Source organism: Sciurus vulgaris (genome assembly GCF_902686455.1).
Source record: "Sciurus vulgaris genome assembly, chromosome: 8".
NCBI lineage: Eukaryota > Metazoa > Chordata > Mammalia > Rodentia > Sciuridae > Sciurus > Sciurus vulgaris.
The window spans coordinates 9,168,942-9,195,721 of NC_136468.1; the positions used below are offsets into that span (position 1 = coordinate 9,168,942).

The 26,780-nt window shown below is 39.0% G+C and overlaps 1 protein-coding gene across 2 annotated transcripts in view; it reads right to left on the reverse strand.

Moving 5' to 3' along the window:
- The window catches only part of CNTNAP2 (contactin associated protein 2), a 2,020,421-nt gene that overhangs the window by 906,889 nt on the left and 1,086,752 nt on the right, over positions 1-26,780 (reverse strand). For both annotated transcript variants that reach the window (XM_079149276.1, XM_079149277.1), the window contains exon 10: positions 21,581-21,752. In XM_079149276.1, coding sequence (XP_079005402.1) covers positions 21,581-21,752 — 172 coding nt within the window. The remainder of the gene's footprint in view (positions 1-21,580; positions 21,753-26,780) is intronic.

The window sequence follows — 26,780 nt, forward strand, 5'->3', positions numbered from 1 at the left end:
TGAAACAAAGTAATTCTGAAGGACAGTGTGCTGAGAACCATCGAAAGTTTTATAAACCTTTTAACTCACCTGTGGACAAGCCCAGAAAAAGAAACAAGAACCCTCTTTAACCATACTCTATCCAACTAGAATCATATAGAGGCAGATTCTAGACCAGCACCATATACATGCACACTCGTACCATAGGTAATTTTGAATAATGTGGTAACCACATAAAAAGATAAAAAGAGGAAAAATAACATTAATATATTCAATAAATTAATAAGATGTTTAGCAGAAAATAAAATCAATATAAAATTATTGAGATATATTTCTTTATTTGTACTAAACATTCAGGATCTGTTGTGTATTTTACCCTTTAGTTCATCTCAACTAAAAACAGCTGCTTTTTAAGTGCTTAATAACCACATGTAATTGGTGGCTGCCATATTGAACAGCATCCTCTGGACATCCCTGCCTTCTCTTTCTCTCAGTATCTTGTAATCTGCATGGTTTCTAACTCAGCTCTGTCTCTCCTGTTTTAATTTTCTTCCTTTTACCTCCACCATTATTCAATTATTTTTACTTGTTTTCATTATTGTTGAGATCCCACTTAAACCTATTACAACTGATACATAACTGTATATGGTCCTATATAATAGGACTACATCTTATAATAGGACTATATACAGTCCTTATAGAGAAAAGTTCAATGAAGACATTAGTAACCCTGTCTTCACATCCATGATCTTCTGTACTTTCTGGCTGCATAGAGGAAGTACCTATCCTGTGTGCCTGTGAACTGTTTCTCTGTGATTTTCTCCATCTTAACCTTGATCCCAGGCAGAATAAGAGGTGCTATCCCTTCTACATCCTTCAATTTGATCACTTGTCAATTTTTGCAATGAGATCTCTCTTTTACTAGTCAGTAGGATCCTAAAGGTTATTTCTATTTCAAAGCTATTACTATCCTTGACACATGATATATAATCAAAGAGTGATTGGGGAATAGACAAATGAATGAATGAAAATATATCTCTCTAAATTTTCCATGACTCCCCATAAGCTTTCTGATGTCATTTAAATGATCTCTTGAATGTTTCAAAAATATGACATGGTTTATGGTTTAAATATATTAACTCTCCAAAGCCTATGTGTGAGAAATTGCAAGAATGTTCAGAGGTGAAATAATTAGATCATAAATGTCTTAATGTAATCAGTGGGTTAAGCAATTAATATGAATTAATTGGGTGGTGATCATAGGCAGATAGGGTATGGCTGGAAGAAGTAGGTCACTGGCAACATGTTTTTGAGGTTTATATTTTGTCCCTGGACTCTCTATTTCCTGGTTGCCATGTCCTCAGCAGTTTGTTATTCTTTTTGGCTTTGCCATGCCCCTACACCATGATGTTCTGCTTCACCTCAGGCCCAGAGTCATGGACTTGGCTGACAATAGACTGAATCTATGAAATCATGAGCCAAAATCAATTTTTCCTTCTTTAAGTTGTTCCTGTCAGGACCTTTAGACACATTATACAAAAGATGAATAAAGCAGAAATCAGTACAGAGAAGTGGGGTTGTTGTTCTGACTAACCTAATCATGTGGTACAGAAATCTTTGGAGTTGGTTTGAAGGGGAAGAGATGTTAAAATGTTTAGAGATGCAAGTTGGAAAAGTTTTCGAATGTTGTAAGCCAAGATTGATGGATCATTCTGATGGAGCTCAGAAGACCAGAATGCCTATTGGGCAGTGGACAGTAAAGACTGGGCTCATGAGATTTCAGAGGAGGAGGATTCTATTGGAAATTGGACTAGAGACCATTTATACTACATTATGGCAAAGAATTGCCTACATTTTTCCCATGTCATGAGGTAGAATTTAAAGATGATGGACTAATTAATTTGACAGAGGAAATTTCAAGGCAATACAGCATTAAAGGGGTGGCATGTATATTGCCGGCAGCTTTTAGTCAAGTTCATTATGATAATCAGGAGCAGAAAGAAGAGCAGAAAGATTTGAAAAACTTAAAATTTGGCCAGGCAAAATGTAGCAGGGTTGGAGTCCCTGAAGGCTGCCCCTCAGAGGCTGCTGCTTGACGATGTGAGAAAGAAGCTAAAGTTGTAGTAGAGAACCCCAAGCTTAAGAGATGCCAGTACCATAGGACATCTGCCAAGGAAAGCTGCAGGAATCAGGCAGAAATAAGCCAAGAGAGGATATGTGGGCTGCAACCAGCAAGGCCATAAGGGTGGAGCTTTGTAAGCCTTTTGGAGAGAACATCACAATGCCATGTGTCCCAGATGCTAAATCTGTAGTTACAAGACTTGTTTTCTCAGCTGGATGTGTTCCATTCCTTCTTTCTATGCCACAATTTCTCCCTTGTGGAATGGAATTATTTTTTCCTCTATGCTATTATATAACGGATACATATGACTTGCTTTTAATCTTTACAGGGGAAAATATCCGTGAGTTTGCTTTGAGTCTCAGTTGAGATTTTGGAACTTGGACTTTTGATAAAACTTTTAAGACAATGGGAATTCTTTGAATAGATTAAGTGTGAGATGGGCTTGAGCTTTTGGGGCCAGGGACGAAATTGGGTCTAAATGTGAGGTATCATCCAAAAGTTCATGCATAAGACAGTGAAAGAATATTTAGGTAAAATGGTTAGATTATGAAAGGGATAACCTAATCAGTAGATTAGTCCACTGATAAAGATTAGCTGGGTGGTTACTGTAGGCAGATAGAGCATGGCTAGAGGAGGTAGGTCACAAGGAATTTCTTTGGGATTTACATCTTGTCCCTGGTGAGAGGAGCAATCTCTCTGCTTCCTGGTTGGCATATCCTGAGCACTTTCCTTCACAATGCCCTTCCACCATGATATTCTGCCTCATATCCTCCCTGATTTTTTGCCTCAGAGTTATGGGGTCAGTTGACCATGGACTAAACCTCTGAATCCGTAAGCCAAATAAACGTTTGCTCCTCTAAGTTGTTTTGTTGGGTCTTTGGGGCAATGTAACATAAAACCTGACTAAAACATATGGTCACCCATCCCTCACTTGTGTTCTGCCTGCCTTGTTTCTTCAGTATCTGAGGCTAAATTTCCTCTTAAACTCGAATGACTTCCTGTATGAGGCCCTGCAGCCCACAATAATTCCTTTCCTATGGAAATCATCATTTGTAATGACTAAATGAGCATGAGATTCTTAATCTAGTTTTAACCCTTCTTATGAATATTTTCTTTGTCTGTCTGAGTTTGGATATTGCCTGGGAAAAGAGAGCCTACTCTAAATCATCTTTTTTCTTTGTGTAGACCAGCACAAGTTCCTTGACTTTCACTGGAGATTAACAAATATCTTTTGACTTAATGAAATATAACTGTGTGCAAGGAAGTTGCCTCTGTGTGTACGATATTTCTAACTTTGAAAACATGCCTTTTTCTTCTCTATTTTCAAATGCTTGAAGTTTCAAGAAAAAAAAATTATTCACTTTGATGCCATGTCTATTTACCCAGAGGGGTCTTCACTGAAGTATGGCTATGAAAATAATTTTCATGTTGATGAAGCCTTTCAGATACTATGCCAAATAAGCAAAGATCATTAAAGTGCCAGAATAAAAGTTCAACAGGCACTACTTGTTGGAGGAAAACAAAGTTAATCCTATGAAAATACATCCTGTGGTCCCTAGAGGGCTTCCCCTTCTCACAAGTGTAGGTGATGGTCTATTTAAACCAATCTGTTTGCTGATTAAGGTATCCCTTTCAGATATTATGATTTGTTGTTAAAATTAATTACAGACTCATTTCCTGACACTTTTTCAAATAAACACTTATTCCCCACCCCTTCCATCTGCATTCCTCTCTTGCTTATGCAGAATTCTTTTTGATGTGCACAGGGTTTGTTAAATGAAATGAGATGCATAAAGCTCTAATAAGTTCCTTGATGAATTCATATGCACAAGCAACATATACTTACCTCTAATAGTGTAATAGTTGCTTCAGAATATTAGGCAATGCTACTTAGAAAGCTAAGCCTGTTGTCCTCTTAAGACTAGATTTTAGAAATAGAAATACAATCACACAAAAGGAAATACCTGTGTGTTATGGGGTAAAAACCTAAATAATTCTTTATTTTCACTTGCTTCTAGATGATTTGAAAAAAAAAATCACTAATTGTGGAGGTCACATGTTATACAGTACATTATTGGTCTCCCATTAGCTTTGCTGCAGAGCAGACCTCTGATGTGTGGGTTATGAGGATATTGGTTGCCTAGGTGACCTTTCTTAGGCCTGGAGGCCAATTTTGCTGACTCTCATTGGGGCTGCAGGTGTCCCATGGGTGACTGGAATGGGATGAAAAACTTGGTCTCTCTGTCTTTGTATTCTCTCTACTTTGCTGCCTTAACTTTTGGGTCAAGTTCTTCTGCTTTGCATGAAACAAGTTGATCCTTTGAGATGTGCAGGTTCCAGAACTATAATATAGGGTCAATATGACCTAGACTTGCCCAGTCTCTCTCCTCCCTCTTCAAGGTTAAGGATACCATCAGCCACCATGGTGGGAAACATCAGAGCATGAAATGAGTGAAAAGAGGTGGCAAATGAGATCCTGGAAGATGGCTACCAATTCCAAGAAAAGACATGGATATTCCTCACCTTTATTCCATCCCCCCCCCCTATATTATTCCTATCCCATATATGTTCTCCTCACTTCTTTGGAGTAGAGAAGCTGATGTGTGAGCAGAGTTCCTCCTCAGTTCTTTGACCACTGAATGAAAAATTTCTTTCTCACCAACACACATCTCTGGGACATTGGTTTTTCCATGAGATGAGCTTTTGAACCTGGGTTTGGTAATGTTTTCATTAACAAATAAAATTAAAATGATGGCAAGCCCCAAATTTCCATAAAACCATATTTGGGGTTTTGTTTGATTTTTGTTTTTATGGCATAGAAAAATCTATGACTCCTTTTCCCTACATCTTAGGTTATAGATCATTTAAGTAGGTAAGAAAAAATGTCTATCAAAATGTTATTTTAAACTGGCATAATAAATAAGCATGATTCTTTAATTTTTACCACTCACTTTTATGTTAATAAAGGTAAAATTTCCCATTCTGATAAATCAGGGAGAATAATATTTAACAGTTCTTTTTCCTCTCTTCTAGTGTTCCCTCCCATCTCACCTCCCACGTCCCTCCCCACCTTTTTCTCCATTATTGGTGATGCAAAGACTTCTTAGATAAAGAAAGTAATAAGAAAAAGTGAACTTTACTTTCTTTGTATCCAGATTGGAGAACAGTACAAGTCACCATATGCTGAATGTAATGAAATCCAGTAAAGAAAGAAGTCATTAAAAGGTATAGACTTCAACCATTTTAATGTCACTGAAAAGCTTCATGCAAATTCCATGGCTTACCAGTTTCAGGGAATCACTCTGGAGTCTTTGGGTGGGGCTGGCTGACTGGGAGTCTACAATTCCAATTCACAATCCTTTCCAACAAGCCATTTCCAAGAAGAATCCTCAATGTTAAGTTTTGGTTCCTTAAATTGTGCTGAAAACTGAAGCTATTGGCAATCTGAGTGATCTCCTGTCAGGCGGATCTCAATCTATATGAATCTCCAGGTTTCTGCACCTTGGTGTATGACTCTATGTTAATTTTTGGCTACTTGTCTTTCTAAAACCTCCTAATTTGCTTTTCCTAGAAACTACTTATTTTTCTGCCTCTACTCACTTGAAAATATAATTAGCGTTCAACTAATCCATGTGGTTCCAATAAGAAGTCGGACTTGTGTGTGTACCTATCTGGGAATGCGCTCATGCCCCCACTCATGTTGGTATACACTAGATGGAGGGAGGTCTCCTAGCTCCAGTTCTTCAACCAACAGGATGTGGGTATCAACATCCACATACATGAGTCTGTTCATCTATAAAGCTGGTTGAGGAAAGATATTAAGTGAATTCTTCCAGTTCATTCACATTTCTGCAATGTATCTCTATAACTGACAAAAGCAATAATCTTAAGAAAATATTTAACAACAATAGTTAAATGTTTTAAAATTATTTGCTATTATTTTTATATCTCTGGTAATGTAATATCAAAAGTGATGAATAAAATTGAATGTCTTATTTAAATCTTCTGTAGTTGATTTAGCTATGTGTTAAAATTATTTATCTTTTTCCTTTCGGCTTATCTTCAAACACATGACTGTATTTCTGACATTACTTTCATGCACTAGGCCTTCCTTGGGATTTAAATGTCAAAGCACAGCTATATGCCACGCCAAAAGCAAATATAGTTTTCTTTTGTCCTAATACATGCAATACATCAAAGAAAAATAGAGCTGATGTTGAATCCTAAAACGGTTAATTCAACTTTTTCTTTTCTTTTTTTTTTTTCTTTCTTTTTCCCTTTGGAGAGTTATCTCCTATGACATTTTTCTACTTTCTTTAAAAAATAAGTTTTTTGCTCTTCTAGTCCTCTATTTATACTTGGAAATAAAATCACTTTGAAATCACTTCCAAGAGGTAAAGGACTTGAACATGTGGTGGGTTTGCCGGTTTGTGTGATGCTGAGGAAGGACTGAAGAAAGAGAAGGTAGGTAGGAAGGACAAGGAAATGTGTCTTTAATCTGAGAGCCTTGTGCTGAGGTTCTGCATACCTTAGCACAAGGCTTTCAGATTGCATTTCTTTTCCAAACCCGTTCTCCCCTAGTCCTGTTACTCCATAGTGTCTGGGAAATCTTTAAATCTGAGAGTTACTGCAAATTCACTTGCTTGTGAAAATTACCATGTACACTGTTAATTAGCACATATAAGAAATAGATTAAACAAAAATACAACATTTTAAGAAACTTATACTTTCCATCCAACAATATTTACTATTCAGGTAATGGGGATCATGTCACCTTAAGGACTCTGACAATCACCAGACCTGCATAAATGTCTTGTGACTGTCAGACTAATACCATCCCCTCACTAAATTTCCTTTAAAAAAAGAGCCCAGGATACCAAGCGTGTCTCACTCCTGAGATGGCCCACGTTTTCCCTGGAATGTATATCTACTTTCCTGAATAAAATTCTCTTGTGCCTAACTAATGCATCCTTTTATTTCCTCTTATTTATTATTTTTATTTTAGTTTTTATTTTTTTTAATTTATTTTTTATTTATCTTTTGAATTTTTACAGACTGCATTTTGATTCATCATACACAAATGGGGTACATCATTTCATTTCTACGGTTGTACACGATGTAGATTCATACCATTCATGTAATCATGCATGTACATAGGGTAATGATGTCTGTCTCATTCTACCATTTTTCATACCTCCCTCCCTGTCATTTCCTTCTACATAATCTAAAGTTCCCCCATTCTTCTCTCACTCCCCACCCCCCAACCTCCTTTATATATCATTCTCCACTTACCAGGGAAAACATTTGTTGTTTTTGGACTTGGCTTATTTCACTTAGCATGATATTCTCCTATTCCATCCATTTATTTGCAAATGCCATAATACTATTATTCTCTATGGCTGAATAGTATTCCATTGTGTATATATACCAGAGTCTCTTTATCCATTCATTTGTTGAAGGGCATCTAGATTGGTTCCACAATCTAGCTATTGTGATCTGAGCTGCTATAAACATTGATGTGGCTGTGTTACTGTAGTTTGCTGATTTTAAGTCCTTTGGGTATAAACCAAGGAGTGGGATAACTGGGTCAAAAGGTGGGTCCATTCCAAGTTTACTGAGGATTCTCCATACTGCTTTCCAGAGTGGCTGCACCAATTTGCAACTCCACCAGCAATGTAAAGGTGTAACTTTTTCTCTACATCCACGCCAACCTCTATTATTGTGTTCTTGATATAGCCATTCTCATTGGAGTAAGATGAAATCTTAGAGTTGTTTTAATTTGCATTTCTCTAATTACTAGAGGTGTTGAACACTTTTTCATATATTTATTAGTTGCCTGTGTGTATTCTTCTGTAAAGTGTCTGTCCAGTTCCTTGGCCAATTTATTGATGGGGTTCTTTGTATTTTTGGTGTAAAGTTTTGTAAGTTCTTTATAAATTTTGGAGATAAGTGTTCTACCTGAAGTGCATGTGGAATAGATTTTCTCCCACTCTCTAGGCTCTCTCTTCACATCCTTGATTGTATCCTTTGCTGAGAAAAAGCTTTTTAGTTTGAGTACATTCCATTTATTGATTCTTGCTTTGATTTCTTGTGGCTTTGGAAGTCTTGTTGGGGAAGCCTGATCCTAAGTCAACATGATGATTTGGGCCTACTTTGTCTTCTATTAGGTGCAGGGTCTCTGGTCTAATTCCTGTCTTTGATCCATTTTGAGTTGAGTTTTGTGCAGGGTGAGAGGTAGAGGTTTAATTTCATTTTACTACATATGGATTTCCAGTTTGCCAGCACCATTTGTTGAACAGGCTATCTTTTCTCCATTGTGTTTTTTGGGTCCTTTGTCTAGAAGGAGGTAACTGTATTTTTGTGGTGTTGTCTCTGTGTCTTCTATTCTGTACATTGGTCTGCCTGTCTATTTTGGTGCCAATACCATGCTGTTTTTGTTACTTTTGTTCTGTAGTATAGTTTAACATCTGGTATTATGATACCTTCTGTTTCACTTTTTCTACTTAAGGATTGTTTTGGCTATTCGAGGTCTCTTGTTCTTCCAGATGAACTTCATGATTGCTTTCTCTATTTCTATGAGGAATGTCATTGGGATTTTAATTGGAATTGCATTGAATCTGTATAGCGCCTTTGGTAGAATGGTCATTTTGACAATGTTAATTCTGCTTATCCAAGAACATGGGAGATCTTTCCATCTTTGAAGGTTTTCTTCGATTTCTTTCTTTAATGTTCTGTAGTTTTCACTGTAGAAGTCTTTCACATCTTTTGTTAGATTAATTCCCAAGTATTTTGTTTTTTTTTTGAGGCTACTGTGAATGGAGTGGTTTTCCTAATTTCTCTTTCAGAGGATTCATCACTTATGAATAGAAATGCATTAGATTTATGCATATTGATTTTATATCCTGCTACTTTGCTGAATTCATTTATTACTTCTAGAAGTTTTCTAGTGGAGTTTTTTGGATCTTCTAAATATAGGACCATGTCATCAGCAAATAGCAACAGCTTTAGTTCTTCTTTTCCTATTTGTATCCCTTTAATTTCTTTGGTCTGTCTAATTGCTCTGGCGAGTGTTTCAAGGATGATGTTGAATAGAAGTGATGAAAGAGGGCATCCCTGTCATGTTCCAGTTTTTAGAGGAGATGCTTTCAGTTTTTCTCCATTAAGACTGATGTTGGCTGTGGGCTTATCATAGATAGCCTTTACAATGTTTAAGTATGTCCCTACTATTCCTATTTTTTCTAGTGTTTTTAGCATGAAGTGTTTTAGCACTGTATTTTATCAAATGCTTTCTCAGCATCTACTGAAATAATCATGTGATTCTTAACTTTAAGTCTATTGATGTCATGAATTACATTTATGGATTTCTGGATGTTTAACCAACCTTGCATCCCTGGGATAAATCCCACTTGATCATGGTGCACTATTTTTAATATATTTTTGTATGTGATTTGCCAGTATTCTGTTAAGGATTTTTGCATCTATGTTCATCCAGGATATTGGTCTAAAGTTTTCTTTCCTTGATGTGTCTTTGTCTGGTTTTGGCATTAGAGTGATACTGCCTCATAGAATGAATTTGTAAGGGTTTCCACCTTTTCTATTTCCTGGAATACTTTGAGGAGTATTGGTATCAGTTCTTCTTTAAAGGTCTTGTAGAATTTAGCTGAGAATCCATCTGGCCCTGGGATTTTCTTGATTGGTAGACTTTTGTTGTCTTCTTCTATTTTGGTGCTTGAAATTGATCTGTTTAGATTGTGTATGTCTTCCTGATTCAGTTTGGTAGGGTCATATGTCTCTAAAAATTTGTCAATGTCTTCAATATTTTCTATTTTGTTGGAGTATAGATTTTTAAAGTAGCTTCTAATTATGTATGTATTTCAATGGTGTCTGCTGTGATCTTTCCTTTTTCATCATGAATTCTACTAATTTGAGTTTTCTCTCTCTTTCTCTTCATTAGTGTGGCTAGGGTTTTATCAATTTTGTTTACTTTTTCAAAGAACCAACTTTTTGTTTTGCCAATTTTTTGAATTGTTTTTCTTGTTTCAATTTCATTGATTTCAGCTCTGATTTTAATTATTCCCTGTCTTCTACGATTTTTTGTGATGATCTGTTCTTCTTTTTCTAGGGCTATGAGATGTAATGTTAGATCCTTCAGTTGTTGATTTTTTTTTCTTTTTTTAATGTATGATCTCAATGCAATGAACTTTCTTCTTAGTACTGTTTTCAGAGTGTCCCAGATTTTGATATGTTGTGTCATTGTTCTCATTTACTCCTAAGAATTTTTTTATTTCTTCCCTGATGTCTTCTGTTACCATTGCATCATTCAATGGCATATTATTTAGTCTCCAGGTATATGAGTAGTCTTCGTTTGTTATTTTATTGTTCATTTCTAATCGCATTCTGTTATGGTCTGATAGGATACAGGGCAGGAGCTCTATTTTTTTGTATTTACTAATGACTTCTTTGTGGCATAGCATATGGTCTATTTTGGAGAAGGATCCATGAGCTGCCGAGTAGAAAGTATATTCGGTGGATGATGGATGAAATACTCTGTAAATATCCATTAAGTCTATATCATTGATTGTATTATTTAGTTCCATAGTTTCTTTGTTCAGTTTTTGTTTGGGGGATCTATCCAGTGGTGAAAGCGGTGTATTGAAGTCCCCCACTATTAATGTGTTTTGGTCTATTTGATTCTTAAAATTGAGAAGGGTCTGTTTGATATACATAGATGCTCCATTGTTTGGGGCATAAATATTTAAAATCGTTATGTCTTGCTGATTTATGCTTCCTTTAAGCAGTATGAAATGTCCTTCTTTATCCCTTCTGACTAACTTAGGTTTGATATGAGGATGTAGATCCCTGCTTTTTTTACTGGTTAATGTGCATGGTATGTTTTTCCCAATCCTTTCACCTTTAGTCTGTGGATGTCTTTTTCTATGAGATGAGTCTCTTGAAGGCAGCATATTGTTGGGTCTTTATTTTTAATCCAATCTGCTAGTCTATGTCTTTTGATTAATGAGGTTAGGCCATTGACATTCAGGGTTATTATTGAGATATGATTTGTATTCCTGGTCATTTTGGCTTATTTTTGTTTTTTTACTTGTCCTTTGATTGGCTTTTATTTAGGGTAGTTCCTCCCTATGCTGACTTGAATTGTTGCTTTTCACTTCCTCCTCACGAAATATTTTGCTGAGAATATTCTGCAGGGCAGGTTTTCTATTTGTAAATTCTTTTAACTTTTGTTTATCACAGAAAGATTTTATTTCATTGTCAAATCTGAAGGTTAGTTTTGCTGGGTATAGGATTCTTGGTTGTCACCCATGTTCTTTCAGAGTTTGAAATATATTGTTCTAGACCCTTCTTGCTTTTAGAGTCTAGGCTGAGAAATCTGCTGATATCCATATTGGTTTCCCCTTATATGTAATCTGATGCTCTTCTCTCACAGCCTTTAAAATCCTATCTTTATTTTGTATGTGAGGTTTTTTCAGTATAATGTATCTTGGTGTGGATCTGTTGTAATTTTGTGCACCTGGTATTCTGTAGGCCTCTTGTATTTGATTTTCCATTCCATTTTTCAGGTTTGGGAAGTTTTCTGCTATTATTTCATTGAACAGGTTGTGCATGCCTTTGGTTTGTTTCTCCATTTCTTCCTCAATCCCAATAATTCTTAAATTTGGCCTTTTCATGATATCCGATAATTCTTGGAGGTTCTGTTCATGACTTCTTAACATCTTCTCAGTTTGTTCAACTTTATTTTCAAGATTAACTATTTTATCTTCATTGTCTGAGATTGTCTTTCACGAGATCTGTTGATGATGCTTTCTACTGAGTTTTTAATTTGGTTTATCGTTTCTTTCACTTCAAGTATTTCTGTTTGTTTGTTTGTTTTTTCAGAATCTCTATCTCTTTATTGAAGTGTTCTGTTGCTTCCTGCATTTGCTCTTTCAACTGTTTTCTGGAATGGTCATGCATTGCCTGCATTTGCTCTCTTATTTTGTCTTTTGCTTCATGTATCATTTTAATTATGCAGATTCTAAACTCTTTTTCTGTCATTTCTATTGCCATGCTGTCCTTGGATTCTATCACAATAGCATCTTGGTTTGTTAGGGACACTTTCTTCCCCTGTTTTTTCATATTGTTTCTATATATTCCCCTCTAGCAGTGAAGACCAGAGACACTGAAGTTCCCCCCTTGCAGGCTTATTATGACCCTGCAGTTTTCCACCACCTGTCCTTTGAAGGGGAGATCAATACTAGTAGCACCCAACACGGAGAAAATGCAGCCCTGAACCAGATAGCCCCTATAAAGACTTTAACATTATTAAAATAAACAGGATCAGTTCGATTACTATTTATAGTATTTCTAGTTGTGAACAGAAGGATGGGGAGGGGTGTAGGATGTGAGTGAATAAATAGAGGTACCTGTCAAAGGACCGCCAGTCTCTTGTATGTGTCTCAGGAAGGGAGCCGCCTTTCCAATGATGGTGGCCACGACCTCAGGAATAATTCAGAATGCCTGCACCAGCCTCCAAAGAAGCCGGGAGGCCCAGCGAGGGTGCACTGAGTCAGCACGGAGGCAGGGGCAGTGTCCTTCAGCAGTAGGGGGACAGGCGGGCAGGCTCAGCTACTGGCCTCCATCCTCAGTGTGGGGCGGGCCGGGGCTCAGTGCTGGTGTCAGACCTCCGTGTGGCGAATGCATCCTTAAATTCATTTCTGCAGCGTTTGTGAAGAGCCCACTTGTCCTGAGTTGAGGTTCCCCTCAAACCTCTTACAGTGCCCAAAATTTCAGATCCTGAGACAGATGACCACGACTCACGTGTTTCAGTATAAACAGGAAACTCCCTTCTGGGTCCCTTAGAAAAGAAACCAAATGGCTTCTCCAGCAGAGTTAAAGCTCAAACTGGAGCCTGAGGTTAGCATGGAAGGACAAGAAAACCATAAAGCAAGCTTTGAGTCTAAAGTTAGAAATAACCCTGATCGAGATGAGGGGCCTATGGCCGGGGTTTGATTGGCAGCAGGTGGCTAGTACGTGGTGCTTTGTCTTCACCCTCTTATACTTCCTGCAGTTTTTCTGATTCCTTCCCAATCACCGCCTCCTCCTGAGCATTTCATTGATCAGCAGACATATTGAGTTCAAACCCTGAGTTTTGTATTGTTATTTCTGATTTTTCTTTTCTCATCATTAGAAGAGGTTTTGCTATGAAGAAAGGTATATAACATAGACTTGAGGGGACCATATTATATAGTCCTTTTGAATAAAAGCAATTGCGAAATGGAGAAAGAAAAAGAAAAATGAAAAGAGAGAAAGAAATAACTCTTTCCATCATGAGGAAACATGGTCTACCAAAAATCCTCTAGCTTTTCGATTTGTTAGGGACCAAGAAAGAACATAGCTATTTGCAACATAAAATCAATGAGAATCACGACACACAGACACAGCGAATAAAGGGCCACCATATGAACTGTCCTATGAGAAAATGAAACCAGGGTCTTTTAACCAGTCTTATTGGATTTATTTTAAGCTCATGATTAGGTTTTTCGATCTTGAGAATCTTGCCTTAGGGTGTTTTCCAAAAGGAAATCTAGTTACACTCCTGGAAAACTGCTTTTGGCTCAAGCCCTCCCAGAACTGGTCCCCATCCACCTGTTCCTGCTGCTTTGGAGTTGGATTGGGTCAAAGTCCCCATGCCTTAAGCACAGAGCTGGTGCAGCTTCAAATATATAAAGTTCATCTGAGAGACTTTCTGCCTCCCAGACCCCTTATGCATAATTACCTTAAAGTGAAAAGATCTCCCCCGAAGCCCACAGTCTGATAATGAAGTTATACCTAATGGTAAGAGACTCAATGTTTCTCATTGTAACAGAAGTGCTGCCACAGTGGGAGAGCACCCCCACTACGACATTAACAATTTTAAAGAGAGAGCAAGGCGGGGCTGTTGGCCTGGGAAGGTATGAAGAAAACAGAAAGCAGGAGTCCTCCTGGTCTCCAGTCCTCCAGACCCACATGAAGAGAAGAGTGGCCTCAACATTAGTCACTACAGAAATCTTCAGGTTTGTGAGACACGACTTTCTTTATTACAGTGGAAACAATCCTGAGAGATTTCACGAGAATGTAGTTTTTTTCTTTTTTTAATTGTCTTTATTATAATTTTTATACTTCTAGACTTTGTTATTTTTGAAAATTGACAAAACTGTATATATTGTGTATAGAATCGTTTTAAAATCTGCATATATTATGGAAAGGCTACATCAAGCAAATTAACATATGCTTTACTTCACATACTATTTTTGTGGTGAGAACACTTAAAATCTGCTCTTAGCAGTTTTCAAGAATACAATACATCATCATTAACTAGAGACGCCTGGTTGTACGATAGGTCTCTTGAACTGGTTCTCCTTTACACTAAACTTTCCTATCCTCTGCCTATCACTCCAGCAGGTCTGGTGACCATGGTCCTACCCTCCCTTTCCAAGAGCTCTCCTTTGGAGTCCACATGTAAGTGAGATTATGTGCTATTTTTCTTTCTGTGCCTGGCTGTTTCCCTTAACATAACATTTTGGTTTTGTTTATTTATCTTTTTATCACGTTATCTTGTAAGTGAATCAATGACATCTGTTGGGGGAGTAGAAGCCAAGAGAGTTCATCTCTGGATCCGGGACTACAAGAGAAATTTAATAGTTGTGTGGATATAATTTAGTCTGAAACCAAGGCGTTTGGGTTTGAGAGAGCTAATTCTCTGAGAGCAAATGAGAGGCACTGTAAGAGCTTAGACACACAGGACAAAACAAAGCGTTAAGACAATACAGGGTCTGATCGATGACTTTCCCTGCATCTCTACGGCATTGTGCCCCAGCGTGGCTTGGTGTGATCTTCAATCAGTACATTGTGACTGAATGAATCTCAATTTGAGGCTGAGGACTATGGCAGCAGCTGCTTGAGGGACTCTCCTGTGCAGAGTGCCTTCGGCCAGCCTGCGTGGCTGCTGTCCCATAGATATGGTCACCAGGCTTGCGGGTGCAGAGACTGAGCTAGGAGAGCTCCCCCCAATATCTGACACCCCTCCCACAGACCATGATTAACTTCAGCTTTTATGTCGTTTCCAAGAAAAACAGACGTCGCCACAGATCCACGTGGGATCTGTAAGCATGCTTAGATGGCTGGTGGGTCGGGTGAAGGAGGAGAGGGAAAGGAAGCAGAGCATACGACCTGGACCACTGACCTCCGTGTTCCGGAACTGAGAGGCTTCTCGGATGCCGACTCCCAGTGCCCAACCCGAGAGAGAGTGTCAGACAAATGGGGCCCTGTTGCCACCTTACGCAGATTCCAGAACCTGAGCCCAGCACTAGCCAAATCATATCCCAGAGCCAGGAGGCACAGGTGGCCCAGCCGTGGGCAGCAGCAACAGAGCTGACCAAGCAGGCAGGTCACCTCCAGGGAGGCCAGCTGGAACCTGGTGGACGCATGAGCAGAGCCCACTCCTCCCACGGTCAGATGCTACATAAGTGGACCCAAGAGCGGTGCTAGGGGGTCCAGCTGAGCTCTCCAAGTGGACAGTGGCCCCCAAAGCGAGTTTGTTCTTTATGTTTGAATCCCACAGTGACTGAATATTTTTTAAAAAGTGAAGTTACAGGGCCTTTTTATGTATGAATTTAGGTATTTATTTTTTCTGCTACTTACTAGAAATGTGGGCTTATAACCAAGTGAAGATTAATTTGTTTCTAATGAAAATCTAACATGTTTGCATTTTTAAAATCTAAGGACAATAAAATTTAATTTAATGTATTTATTTATTGTTGTGATGTTGGGCATTGAACCCCAGGCATGTTGGCAAGCACTCTGTCCTGAAGCACTGGAAATTATAAATCTGCTTTTATAGAAACTCATGGCCTCCTTGTGGTCCGATTTTATTAATTTGCCAGCACAGTCAACTTAATTTTGACATATCTCCCATCAAATCTATCCAACTCTCATTTAAATGCTCTTATAAAAATTCAAATACTTATTCTTGCCTTTCAAGGAAAAGCAAATCAAACTGGGTAGATGTTCATGAAAAGAAAGCACTGAATTAAAAAATAAATACTGGGTATGTGATTATGCACTTCCATCCCGAAAATATAATGAAGACTTAATTGCTAATTCAGGAATAGGATCCAGTCTATTCACAATTTCTCAAGGGGTAATTTTGTAGGCTGTGTTTAAGTTGGAGCGTTTATCTTTCCTTTTCCACTCTCTGTGCTATCCAGCATGTTTACTAGTTTTGTTTCCTGGTATATTTACAAGGGAGGTGGACAGAAAAGAACAAAAAAAGATTCTAATTCTAATGAGTTGCATTTTCTAATTTTTATAGCCCTGTCAAAAGACAGGTACAAACTAAACCGTAACTATGAATTTGCTTTGGCCTCTAAATGGCTTTTTAGTCCAATCTCGAGAGGACATGAGTAGAATGTAATTTAATGTATCCTAAAAGAATGATGTCACTGTGGGCTTTCAAAGCCGGTTGCACATTTGGGAGTCTGTCCCTCCGTGTTCTGGTTCAAAGCAGGTGCAGTGTTGATTTTAGAAGCTGTGGATGAGGAAAGGACAGAGGCTTTGGGCCCTAAGAAAATAAAACTTGACTCATATTGACTTAAGTAAGCAAGGATTTTTTTTTTCATGCAGAAACAGCCAGCAAAGGCGGTGGCTTGATTTCTGGTTTCCTGCCCAGGCAGCCCTAGCATCAGGAGTGACTTTGAACAAGGGTGCTGGAGGGGCCGGGGCCACCTCTGCCTCAGGGAAACAAAGGCTTTCCCAAGAACACTGGGTGGGCTTGTGCTTATCTCCCGGTAGCCAGGGCGGTGCCACCTCGCTGCTCCTGCCTAAGACACAGTGAAACACACCCTGCTGGCAACTAAGCCCCAGAGGCTGTTTTAGGCTTGAAAAAGAAACCGAAGCTCTCAGAGCGGACCTCAGGGCTCCGTCCCACACATGCATCACGCCAACCCAAGCGTGATCACCACCTTCTCAAGCTCAACTCGTAAACAGCAGGGCCTTCCTGCCAAACGCCCCGGAGGGGACCACAGGAAACAAGTCCAGCAGCTCCATGTGGATCCTCGAGTTCTGCTGCTGCCTTCTTCCAGTGCACTGCTCTGGCCAGGACCGCCAGGACTGTCCGGGACTCACTGCGGCCCCTCAGCACCCTCCCTTCTCCAACCCGAATCCACCTCTGGTTCTTCAGGTGCTTCTCCCGCGGGAGGAAGTGGATGGGACCCGCTGTGGCTCTGGCAGTGTTGCTGAGGCTCATCAGCTGGGTGAGGAGACGGCTGGGAATAGCGTTGGGCCAGATACCTAAAGATGCCCTAAGGAGTCCCGGCGCTGGGCCCAGGAGTGGGCAGAGGATGACTGGTGCGAAAGGGAACAGACGCTCATCTTCCAGACACTCATCTGTTTTCAGCGTTTGAGGCCCTGAGGGTCTGTCGAAAATCCTCCTTCCTGAGAGAGCAGATCCCGGAGAGGAGAAAGCCAGAGCCCTAGCTGCCAGGAGACGCTCCTGCCCACCACCCACCTCCTCCTCCGGTCCTGTGAGTGCCCAGGAGGTGGAGAAAAGACACCCAAGGCCCAGAGCCCCGGCATGATCTGTTCGTCCTGAGGCTCGGTGTGCAATCTGAAGACACAGGCTTGTTCCCTAGTGACGTCCGACCGCCTCTCCACGTTCTGCTAAGATTCCCATGGATGAATCGACACACATACAACACGGAATTTCTGACTCTTTCTCTCTTGGCCTTTCACAAGTCTTCAGCACACCCTTCCCCCTGGGAGGAAGTAGAAACTCCTTCCTTATGTTGCCCTTACCAAAGAATCTGGATGTGTTCCCATTTCCTCTCAAAATTCTCCCACATCCTCCATCTAATGCATGTGCACTCCTACTGGCTGTCCCGTCTCTCTACACTCAGACCTGACCCCCTTTCTCTCCCTCTGGTGCCAGCCTCCAGGTGGAGGCTGCCAGCGCCTCTCAGCATTGTGAGGATACCCTGTTTCTGCCTTTCTTGCTCCCACAGCCAGACTCCCGCTTTAAAAGTGCAAACTGCATGGTGTTTGGGAGCCCACAATGGCTCCCTGGCTCCTCAGAATAAAAGTCAGATCCTTGCAGTGAGCTGCAGGTCCTCAGGATGTGGCTCTCTAGGACTGTTGGGTCTCCTTGCCTGCTGCTCCTCTTCCTGTCCTTCCAAGCTTGCCACCTGGTTTCTTCACAGATCCTTGGTCATGACAGGCAGCATCTTTGAGCTGATGATTCTCTGTGCCTCGAATGTTTTTTCCACAAATTGACAAAACTGTTAACTTTGTCAGTGTCATGCACTAATATTATTTTCTCAGTGAGGTTTGCTGACCACTGTACTTAAGCTGGAGCCAAGTGCCTTGATCTCCAGGCACGCCAGTTATTATTTTGCTCTATTTTTCTTTTTTTTTTTTTTTCCATAACACTTAGTCCTTTTAACTCATTATATTCATTTTTAAAATTATATCTGTAGCTCACCCTCTGCCCTTCCTCCCCTTCTCCCAGTGTGTGAGCTTCAAGTGTACATGAATCTCTGTGTGGTTCAAGGATTAGTCTCAAGTGCCTAGAACAGTGCCCACCATCTAGTATGCAGTCAGAAAGTAAGGCTGAAGAATGCACAGTTCTGTAGCTTGGTGAACTTGCTCTTTCCTTGATTCAGTAAGGAAGCAAGTTGGCAAAATGAGCCACTTGCAAATGCACACACAAAGAAAGAAAGAAAAAACACAGTAACAATCATGGGGTATTCCAGTACGACCGGCAGGTACCACCGGCAGGTCCGGCTGGCAGATTACACCCTGTAGCACCCGCGGCCCTTCCCTAAGTTCTGCTCATCAAGCTGATGCAGCTGCTCCTGTTATCGCCAAATGTTTCTGTCAAAACCAGGATTGTGTGGCAGAGCTTTGATTTCTTTTTACCCCACGTTCTCGCTTATCATATTTTCCCCTCCAGAATAACTCTTGAATCAATCAAGGTGCAGTTTGAAAGAAGAAAAGGCAGGAAGAGTCAAAGCAGGCTTCCTCGGCGCCTGTGTGTGTAATTTGAAAACAAAGCAGTGGGGCTGGGCTGGGGCTCAGTGGAAGAGCCCTAGCCTAGCATGTGTGAGGCCCGGGGCTCGATCCTCAGCTCGGCATATAAGTAAATAAAATAAAGGTCCATTGACAACCAAAAATATATTGAAAAAAGAAGATGAAACAGGGGACACTGGGCAGCTGGGAGCTTCTGCCAGTGAGGAGATACCCTCTTGAGGGCCACTGCTGCAGGACAGGCGAAAACCAGCAGGACTCACTGGTGAGATGCATCTTAAGGGGGACATAATCAACAGGCTCAGCAATGGATCTGAATAAAGTGAACAAACCCCGTGTCACACAAACAAGAAGCACACCACTTCATGCGTAAGATTTTGAACTGAGAACATCTTAGGAGATGGAAGGAGTCTATTTCACTGATTGGTATTTGAGGTGTGTAAGTTACTGCCCTTAAAACACAGGACAAGCAGAAACACGATATCCTTCATGGGCCTAGGAAACTTGTGACAATGTGATCACTTCCCCTAGCTAATCTCCTAGGTTTCATCCTAAAGGATAGAAAGAAGAGCTCCTGTTCCTGTTGCCTTTGCAGGAAACTTGGCAACAACATAGACATTGGGATTGACCCATTTTGGGGAACAAAAAAGGTCTATTCCTGTATCTGCCAAAAATTAAAATTTGCATTCTCTTTCCCACCTGCTCTCCACATTGGTCTCTTGGCCAGGAGTGCCCTCCTCTATTCTTGTCACTTATCAAAGTCTCATTCCTTTGGTGGGCGGCAATTTAGCTCCTGTTTTCTCCATGAGAGTCAAACATTAAAATCTCAACATCACCTGCACCTCTCTGGCAAAGATTTAAACATGATGGCCGGGAATGCGACGTTTGGACTGAAACAGCAATGCAAAATCTAGCCTGCAAGTGAAGCTGAACTAGGGTAACTCAGGACCATCCACAGAAATGATGATGTCATTAAAGCCACCGACATGGAAAAGAGACTACACACTAAAATACCTTCATGCACTGTATAACTATTAAGAAGAAATAAAATTTTCTTATATGGAAAATAATTATCAAAACATGTAGATAAATATCTAATATCAGAAAAAAATTCATCTTTCAGCTTTTCTGATTATTGCTACCACTTGCTTCAGGCAGAAATAATAGCTAACAAACACATAATGGCTCAAAAATTAGGAGTATGTTAAAACAGTTCAAATTTCTACTTAAACTGTGTCAGATGGGATATCAATACTCTCCTACATGTAATAGAAATAAATAGCATGTTATGTCTTTGTCCTGTTACAAATATATTAGGCTTTAAAAAAGTTAAAAACTGTGCCCATAATAAACTGTTATTTATCATTCACATGAACACAGTTATATTACAATTACATGGAGGAAAACTTACTTCATAATGGATTGTTTTGTCTATTTATGAGATTCATTATATCTTTGAATGACAGCCCCCCAGGATCTCAACTTAAATGTTTGTTAGAGACCAGGTCTGCTTGGAGGGTGGGGGAAGCTGAGGTTAGAATCACATCTTACTTCAAAATCTAAAAAAGATTTTAATGACATTTTATTTTCTATAATATAAAATTCATGGATTTATATTTCACAAGATAGACCTTTCTTAAAAAATTTGAAAATAGCTTAAAAACCATCTTAACTCAATAGGTTAACTTTAACTCATAGTTAGATGTAGTAATTTGTTGGAAAAAACATCTCTAAATCAAATACTTTAATGTTGTAATGAATAGCATTTTCAGAAGCATGTTAAGGTAGGATATGCAATACTCTCAGAAGAGCTCAGATGTAAGTTGTTTCTTCTACTTTGTGAGAATTCAATTAAGGGTTTTATAAAAAGCATCTTCCCAGATTTGCACAAATGAATACAGACTAGATATTGTAATATTGCATTTTGTAAATAGGATCAATTCTTTGAAATATTTAGCTTTAATAAATCCATATTTGCCCAAAACATCTTGTAATTTTTTTTCTTTGCAGGGTCTTTGAAGGGGATGATATGCTGAGGCCAAGTCAGGACTGAGACAAGGAGAGAAGGGACAATTCTGCTTGTGGTGTAGAAAACAAAAGTATAAACTGTCGGAGCTCCACCATCACCTCACTGCTGCTTGCAAAATATTTGCACTAAGCTCACATTCTCTGAAGCAGACTGATGCAGTGACATTATCAGACATATGTATGTATACATGTACATAGAATCCTCATATCAGTGCCACAGATACACTAGCATCATAAATACACTTAATAGGCATTGCAAGAGACAGCTCCCAGCTTGCCCATTTTTTTTTTTTTTTTTTCTTTTTGTCTTTTTCTTCTGGGCATCTCACTTATCACACAACCAAAAAAGTGTATTGGTAAAGTTTGGACAACTTGAGGCAGAAGAACAGACTTTACCTGTCTATGATGGCGCACATGTCAATGCTGACATTTGCAAAGCTTCCCGGCTTCCTCTGTGCCACTTCGTATAGATTTACAAGTTGATCGTCCACTTGGATGAGCTGCATGCATCCTTGGAATGAAGGCTGAAGAACAGAGTGACTTGAGTTATTCATCTGGTTCAGAAAACCTGTGGAACAGAAAGAAAGGAAATGTTAACGTCAATGTCTGGCATGAGTTACTCAAATCCTCGTGGGTGTGCCACCTGGCCACAGTCGTCACACCCCAATGCTGTGCTTCTTGGAATGTTGCTGACGTGGTGTCTGTTGCAGGAGAGTGAGCTCCTTGGAGAGTGTGAGGTGAGTTCAGGGGAAGAAGCTGGGATTGACCCTAATGAATTACCTGGTGCATGTCAGACTCTGGATTGACTGTTATTCCAATGTTCTCTCTCTTTTTTTTTCTTTCTTTTTTTTTATTTAGCTTTTAATTTTTTACAGACTGCATTTTGATTCATCATACACAAATGGGGTACAACATTTTGTTTCTATGGTTGTACATGATGTAGATTCATACCATTTGTGTACTCATACATGTACATAGGGTAATAATGTCTGTCTCATTCCACCATTTTTCATACCCCCTCCCTCTCATTTCCTTCTACATAATCTAAAGTTCCCCCATTATTCTCTCATTCCCCACTCTCCACCCCCATTATATGTCATTCTCCACTTATCAGGGAAAACATTCGGCCTTTGGTTTTTTTGGGAACAAACAAAAATAGATGTTGGCGTGGATGTGGGGAAAAGGCACACTTTTAACACTGCTGGTGGAGTTGCAAATTGGTGCAGCCACTATGGAAAGCAGTGTGGAGAATCCTAAGAAAACGTGGAATGATCCCACCTTTTGACTCAGTTATCCCACTCCTCGGTTTATACCCAAAGGACCTGAAATCAGCAAACTACAGTGACACAGCCACATCAATGTTTATAGCAGCTCAGTTCACAATAGCTAGATTGTGGAACCAACCTAGATGCCCTTCAACAGAAGAATGGAAAATAAAACTCTGGTATATAATACACAATGGAATACTATTCAACCATAAAGAAGAATAATATTATGGCATTTGCAGATAAATGGTTGGGATTGGAGAATATCATGCTAAGTGAAAAAAGCCAATGTTCTCTTGTGATATCTTTTACTCTGCCAATTTCTCTGTCCCTCTGATGTCTCAAGGTCACTGTTACATGTCCTCACCTGAGTCTGAACTCAGAGAGGAAGACATCAGACTGCAGGTTTTCTCAACTATTTGCCTCCTTTCTCTTCTACCTTCAGCATTTATTCCCATTTTCTTAACGGGCTTGGGCCTTTCATTCAGATGTCAGGAAGCTGAACTTTCTATTATCCATTAAAGTGTATTTCTTTTCTGAGTCAATGTGTAACTTGGTGCAAAGAGAGATTTGCATCACAAATGATTTTCCCATTTATATAATGCAAAGGAACATTATAAAGACACAAATTCTGATTATAAGGCCAGCATCCTGTTTTGAATAGTCATCTTATAGGAACTAACTACTGCAGTATAGCTTTTATAAATGGTGAACAGACGTGATATTAAGAGAAAGTGAACACTGAGACTAAAAGAAGAAACCCCCAGTAAATACTGCTGATGTTGCAAGAGAGCAGAATAAATATTTATCTCTCTACATGTTTATATATATGTATATATAAAAACATATACACACACACACACACACACACACACACACACACACATACATATATAGATACATAGATAGATAGATAGGTATAGATAGATATACCAAGTTTAAAACCAGACAGTAAGAGTCTTATTGATAAATAACTTTACAGTATACTGCCAAGCAATTTTTATTATGCTTCTTCAATAGAAAAAAGGTGTAATTTTATTACACATAGAGAATTTGTGGGCCAAAAGGAGTGACATTGCTAGATTCTGTTCAGTGTCCTCAGAAGGTTTCCCCCTTCATCTTGTTCCCTGTACCAAATTTGCAGTCTGGGCAAATTGAAAACACACTAATTAGTCTGCTTATGAATCTGAGGTTATTTACAAATTCACTAGATCCAATATTATATCTGTAGGGAAAACCCATTTGTACAGAATGGGTTAGAAGCAACATATCCCATTGGATAAATAAAAGTAATTGTCAACAAAAAAATTGCCCAAGAAGTAATTTTTGAAAATATCCTATTTTCTTTAACTAGGACTAACAGTATAGTATAATAGAACCTCTTTCCTCACTTCTTTAAAAAGTACCATATCTAAAGTCTGATTCCTATTATTTGAATCTCTTTTAAGGATTAATCATAAAGATGTACATTCTTTTCCTTCAATTCAGTACTACATAAGAGTAGGATTCTATTTAAATTAACTTCTTGACTTTAAAAATCAGAGGCTCCATTTCAATATCAATATGTGGTTTGCGTGTGTGCAGACGTGTGTGGGTATTTTCTTCTGAGTCACATTCTTTTTTTATTTGCATTGACTTAGTCCCTTTTGGAAAATGCTGATTGTAGGTAAGTGGTCCCTTTGGAATAGTTGTATGCACACATACGATTTTCAATTGTTTAATCAGGACAAAGTTGAATAGGGCTTAATGTCTAAGCTTAGTAGAGAGAAAACACCCAGCTGCAACCTCACTGACCTCTCAGAACAAGACTATCATTTATTTCTGCTCTTGTGATTACTTGGGAGTCTCTGAATATCCCTACTAACTTTGTAAGATTCCAAAATAAGCAGATCTGTTTGGGAGGAGAGAGCTTCTTCAGCAAAGCAGCTGCACAAACACTGATCACTACAAATTGGGCATAATTAAGTTCACAAAACAAGGCTTCCTCAGTCACTCAGAACAGTGTTCTGTTTGGTCTTGATAATTTTGAAGTTTGAAATTGTCAAGTCCTTTTGTTTTCCTACATGAGAAATATTCTAAGAGAAGATAATCATGGGACAAAATACTACAAATCTATTAAAATATAGATTTTTTTCTCTCTTCTTGAATTATTATTTAAGTTTCCATCATGGATCCCATTAATTCTTGCCCAGCTGGTATTTGCACCATTTTGTAGACCCCTTGCACCTTGACTTGGGGATATCCCCTGAGGACAATAGAAAATTGCATGTGGTAGCAAGGTGTGACTTCCAAGGCTGGTTTCCAACTTGGTCTCCATGATTGCTTCCTCTGGAAAATCAACACTATGCCATTGAGCAGCCCTGTGGAGAGGTCCACAAGAAGTTAGAAAAGACTGCAATGGTTGTAGATTTATTTGGGGAGGGGTAATTTGCTGCGGAAAAAAGAAAATGAATCTGTAGTTTGGTACTGGAAGAAAATTGTGACAAAATCCTAAACGTGTGGCATCGATTCAATGTAGGAACTGAGATGTGCAAGTTAGTTGATGGGTTTTAAAAGAACTGTTGGGCAGAATTCTAACCGTTCTTGAGGAGATTTTCAGTAGTGGCTTAAAGGAAGGTGAGAAAATTGTTATTGCAAATGGGAGAAAATTTGACCTGTGCTTTGTTGTGGGGAGAACTTTAGCAACATTGCTTATATGGAAAGAAAAAAGATGTATTTACTAAATTATATATTCAATTTGAGGATATTTCCAGGCAGAATATTAAAGGTACTATCTGATACCTTTGTTGTGTTTTAAGTAAAAGGAAAAGGAGAGACAGAAGTTAGGGAAGAAATGCTAAATATAAGGAAGCCAAGACTTGATGGATTTAAATGTAAAAATGTTTTCTCACCAGTCTGTCCAGAAAGTGAACAATGCAAGAATTAAGAAATTATTCCCAGGCAACGATCAAATACCAGGAAAATATTATCTAACAGTGGTAGGAAGATATGACACTAAAATCCACGTTGAGACCTCAGAAAGACTTTAGGTCATATGTCAGAAAGCAGTACCCTTATACAAAAGAATTCTCTCAGAAGTTTATTGGTGTGCCCAGTACATCTACACTTTAAACAATGGAAGATCTAATAATCTTAATAAACCTCAGTAGAACAGAAGCCCAAGGAGGGAGGGAGTTCATGAGATTACAGATATGCCTTTTATTTAATGCAGCAAATTTGAATAACATTCATAAGAATCCCATTCATTTTTAAGGGAACTCTATTGGTAGTACAACCACCAACTTGTACTGAAAGGGACAGAGATGGTACCAAATGAAATGACTTTGAGAGTTTCAAATTTCTATGTGCAGGAAACCATAGCTACAAACAAGATTGCTTTTTATTAAAAAGAAAGAAAGAAAAAGGAGAAAGGAGGACAGCTCAGAGTAGCAGAACTAAGGACATGAAAAGCAGAGCTGAAAGTCATGGAAAATCATTTCAAAGAAATTGGAGGATTGAGTCCTAATCAAGGGATAACCAGTAAATGCTTGACTAGATTTTAGGACTAATATGAACCAGGACATTTTATTTTCTCCTTTTGAATCAAAGAGTACACATTAGTTTCTTTATGTGTTTCTTACTAGTGTACAGTGTGTGTGTGTGTGTGTGTGTGTGTGCATAAAACTGTGCACATGTCTTTAGATTGAGAAGAACTAGACTTGAGTAGCTGTACTCAAGTACCTGAACCCAAACAGATTTGTATTCTTTTAGAACTCCCTAGGAGCTTCATTTTGGTTTGACTTGATTTGGATTTTAAGCAGATACCCTAATAAAATGTAATTTTAGAAGGCTTTTGAAGGAAGTGAATGCTCTTCACACCCTGGAGACATGAATCTTTGTGAGCCAGAGGGTGAAACCTGGCAAACAACCTACAATATGGCCATAATCTTCACATTGTGACTATGGTACTTTAAACACCTCCTACTACTTAGGATCTCGCACTGTCCCTTCCCACAATGAATTAGTACTGACATGTGTAACAGGCTTTGCAAAGTCACAGGGTTAGGTGGCTTCCATGGCCAAGTAATAAAAGGCATTAGAGGTTTCACTTTAGTCTTGGGATCACTGACTAAAAGGGAGCCAGTTCCTAGGCTAGGAAACCCTCGAGCAGTCTGAGGAAGAGGGACTCATGTGGAGGGAAGCTAAACAGAACATAAAGAATACCTTCTCCTCTGTTTCAAAAGGAGTTAGAAGGAAAATGTAGTATTTATATTCTGCTTTCTTTCTCTGTCCCTTTTAGTACAAGCTGGTGGTGGTACTGCTAATAGAGTTCCATTAAAACTGAATGGGAC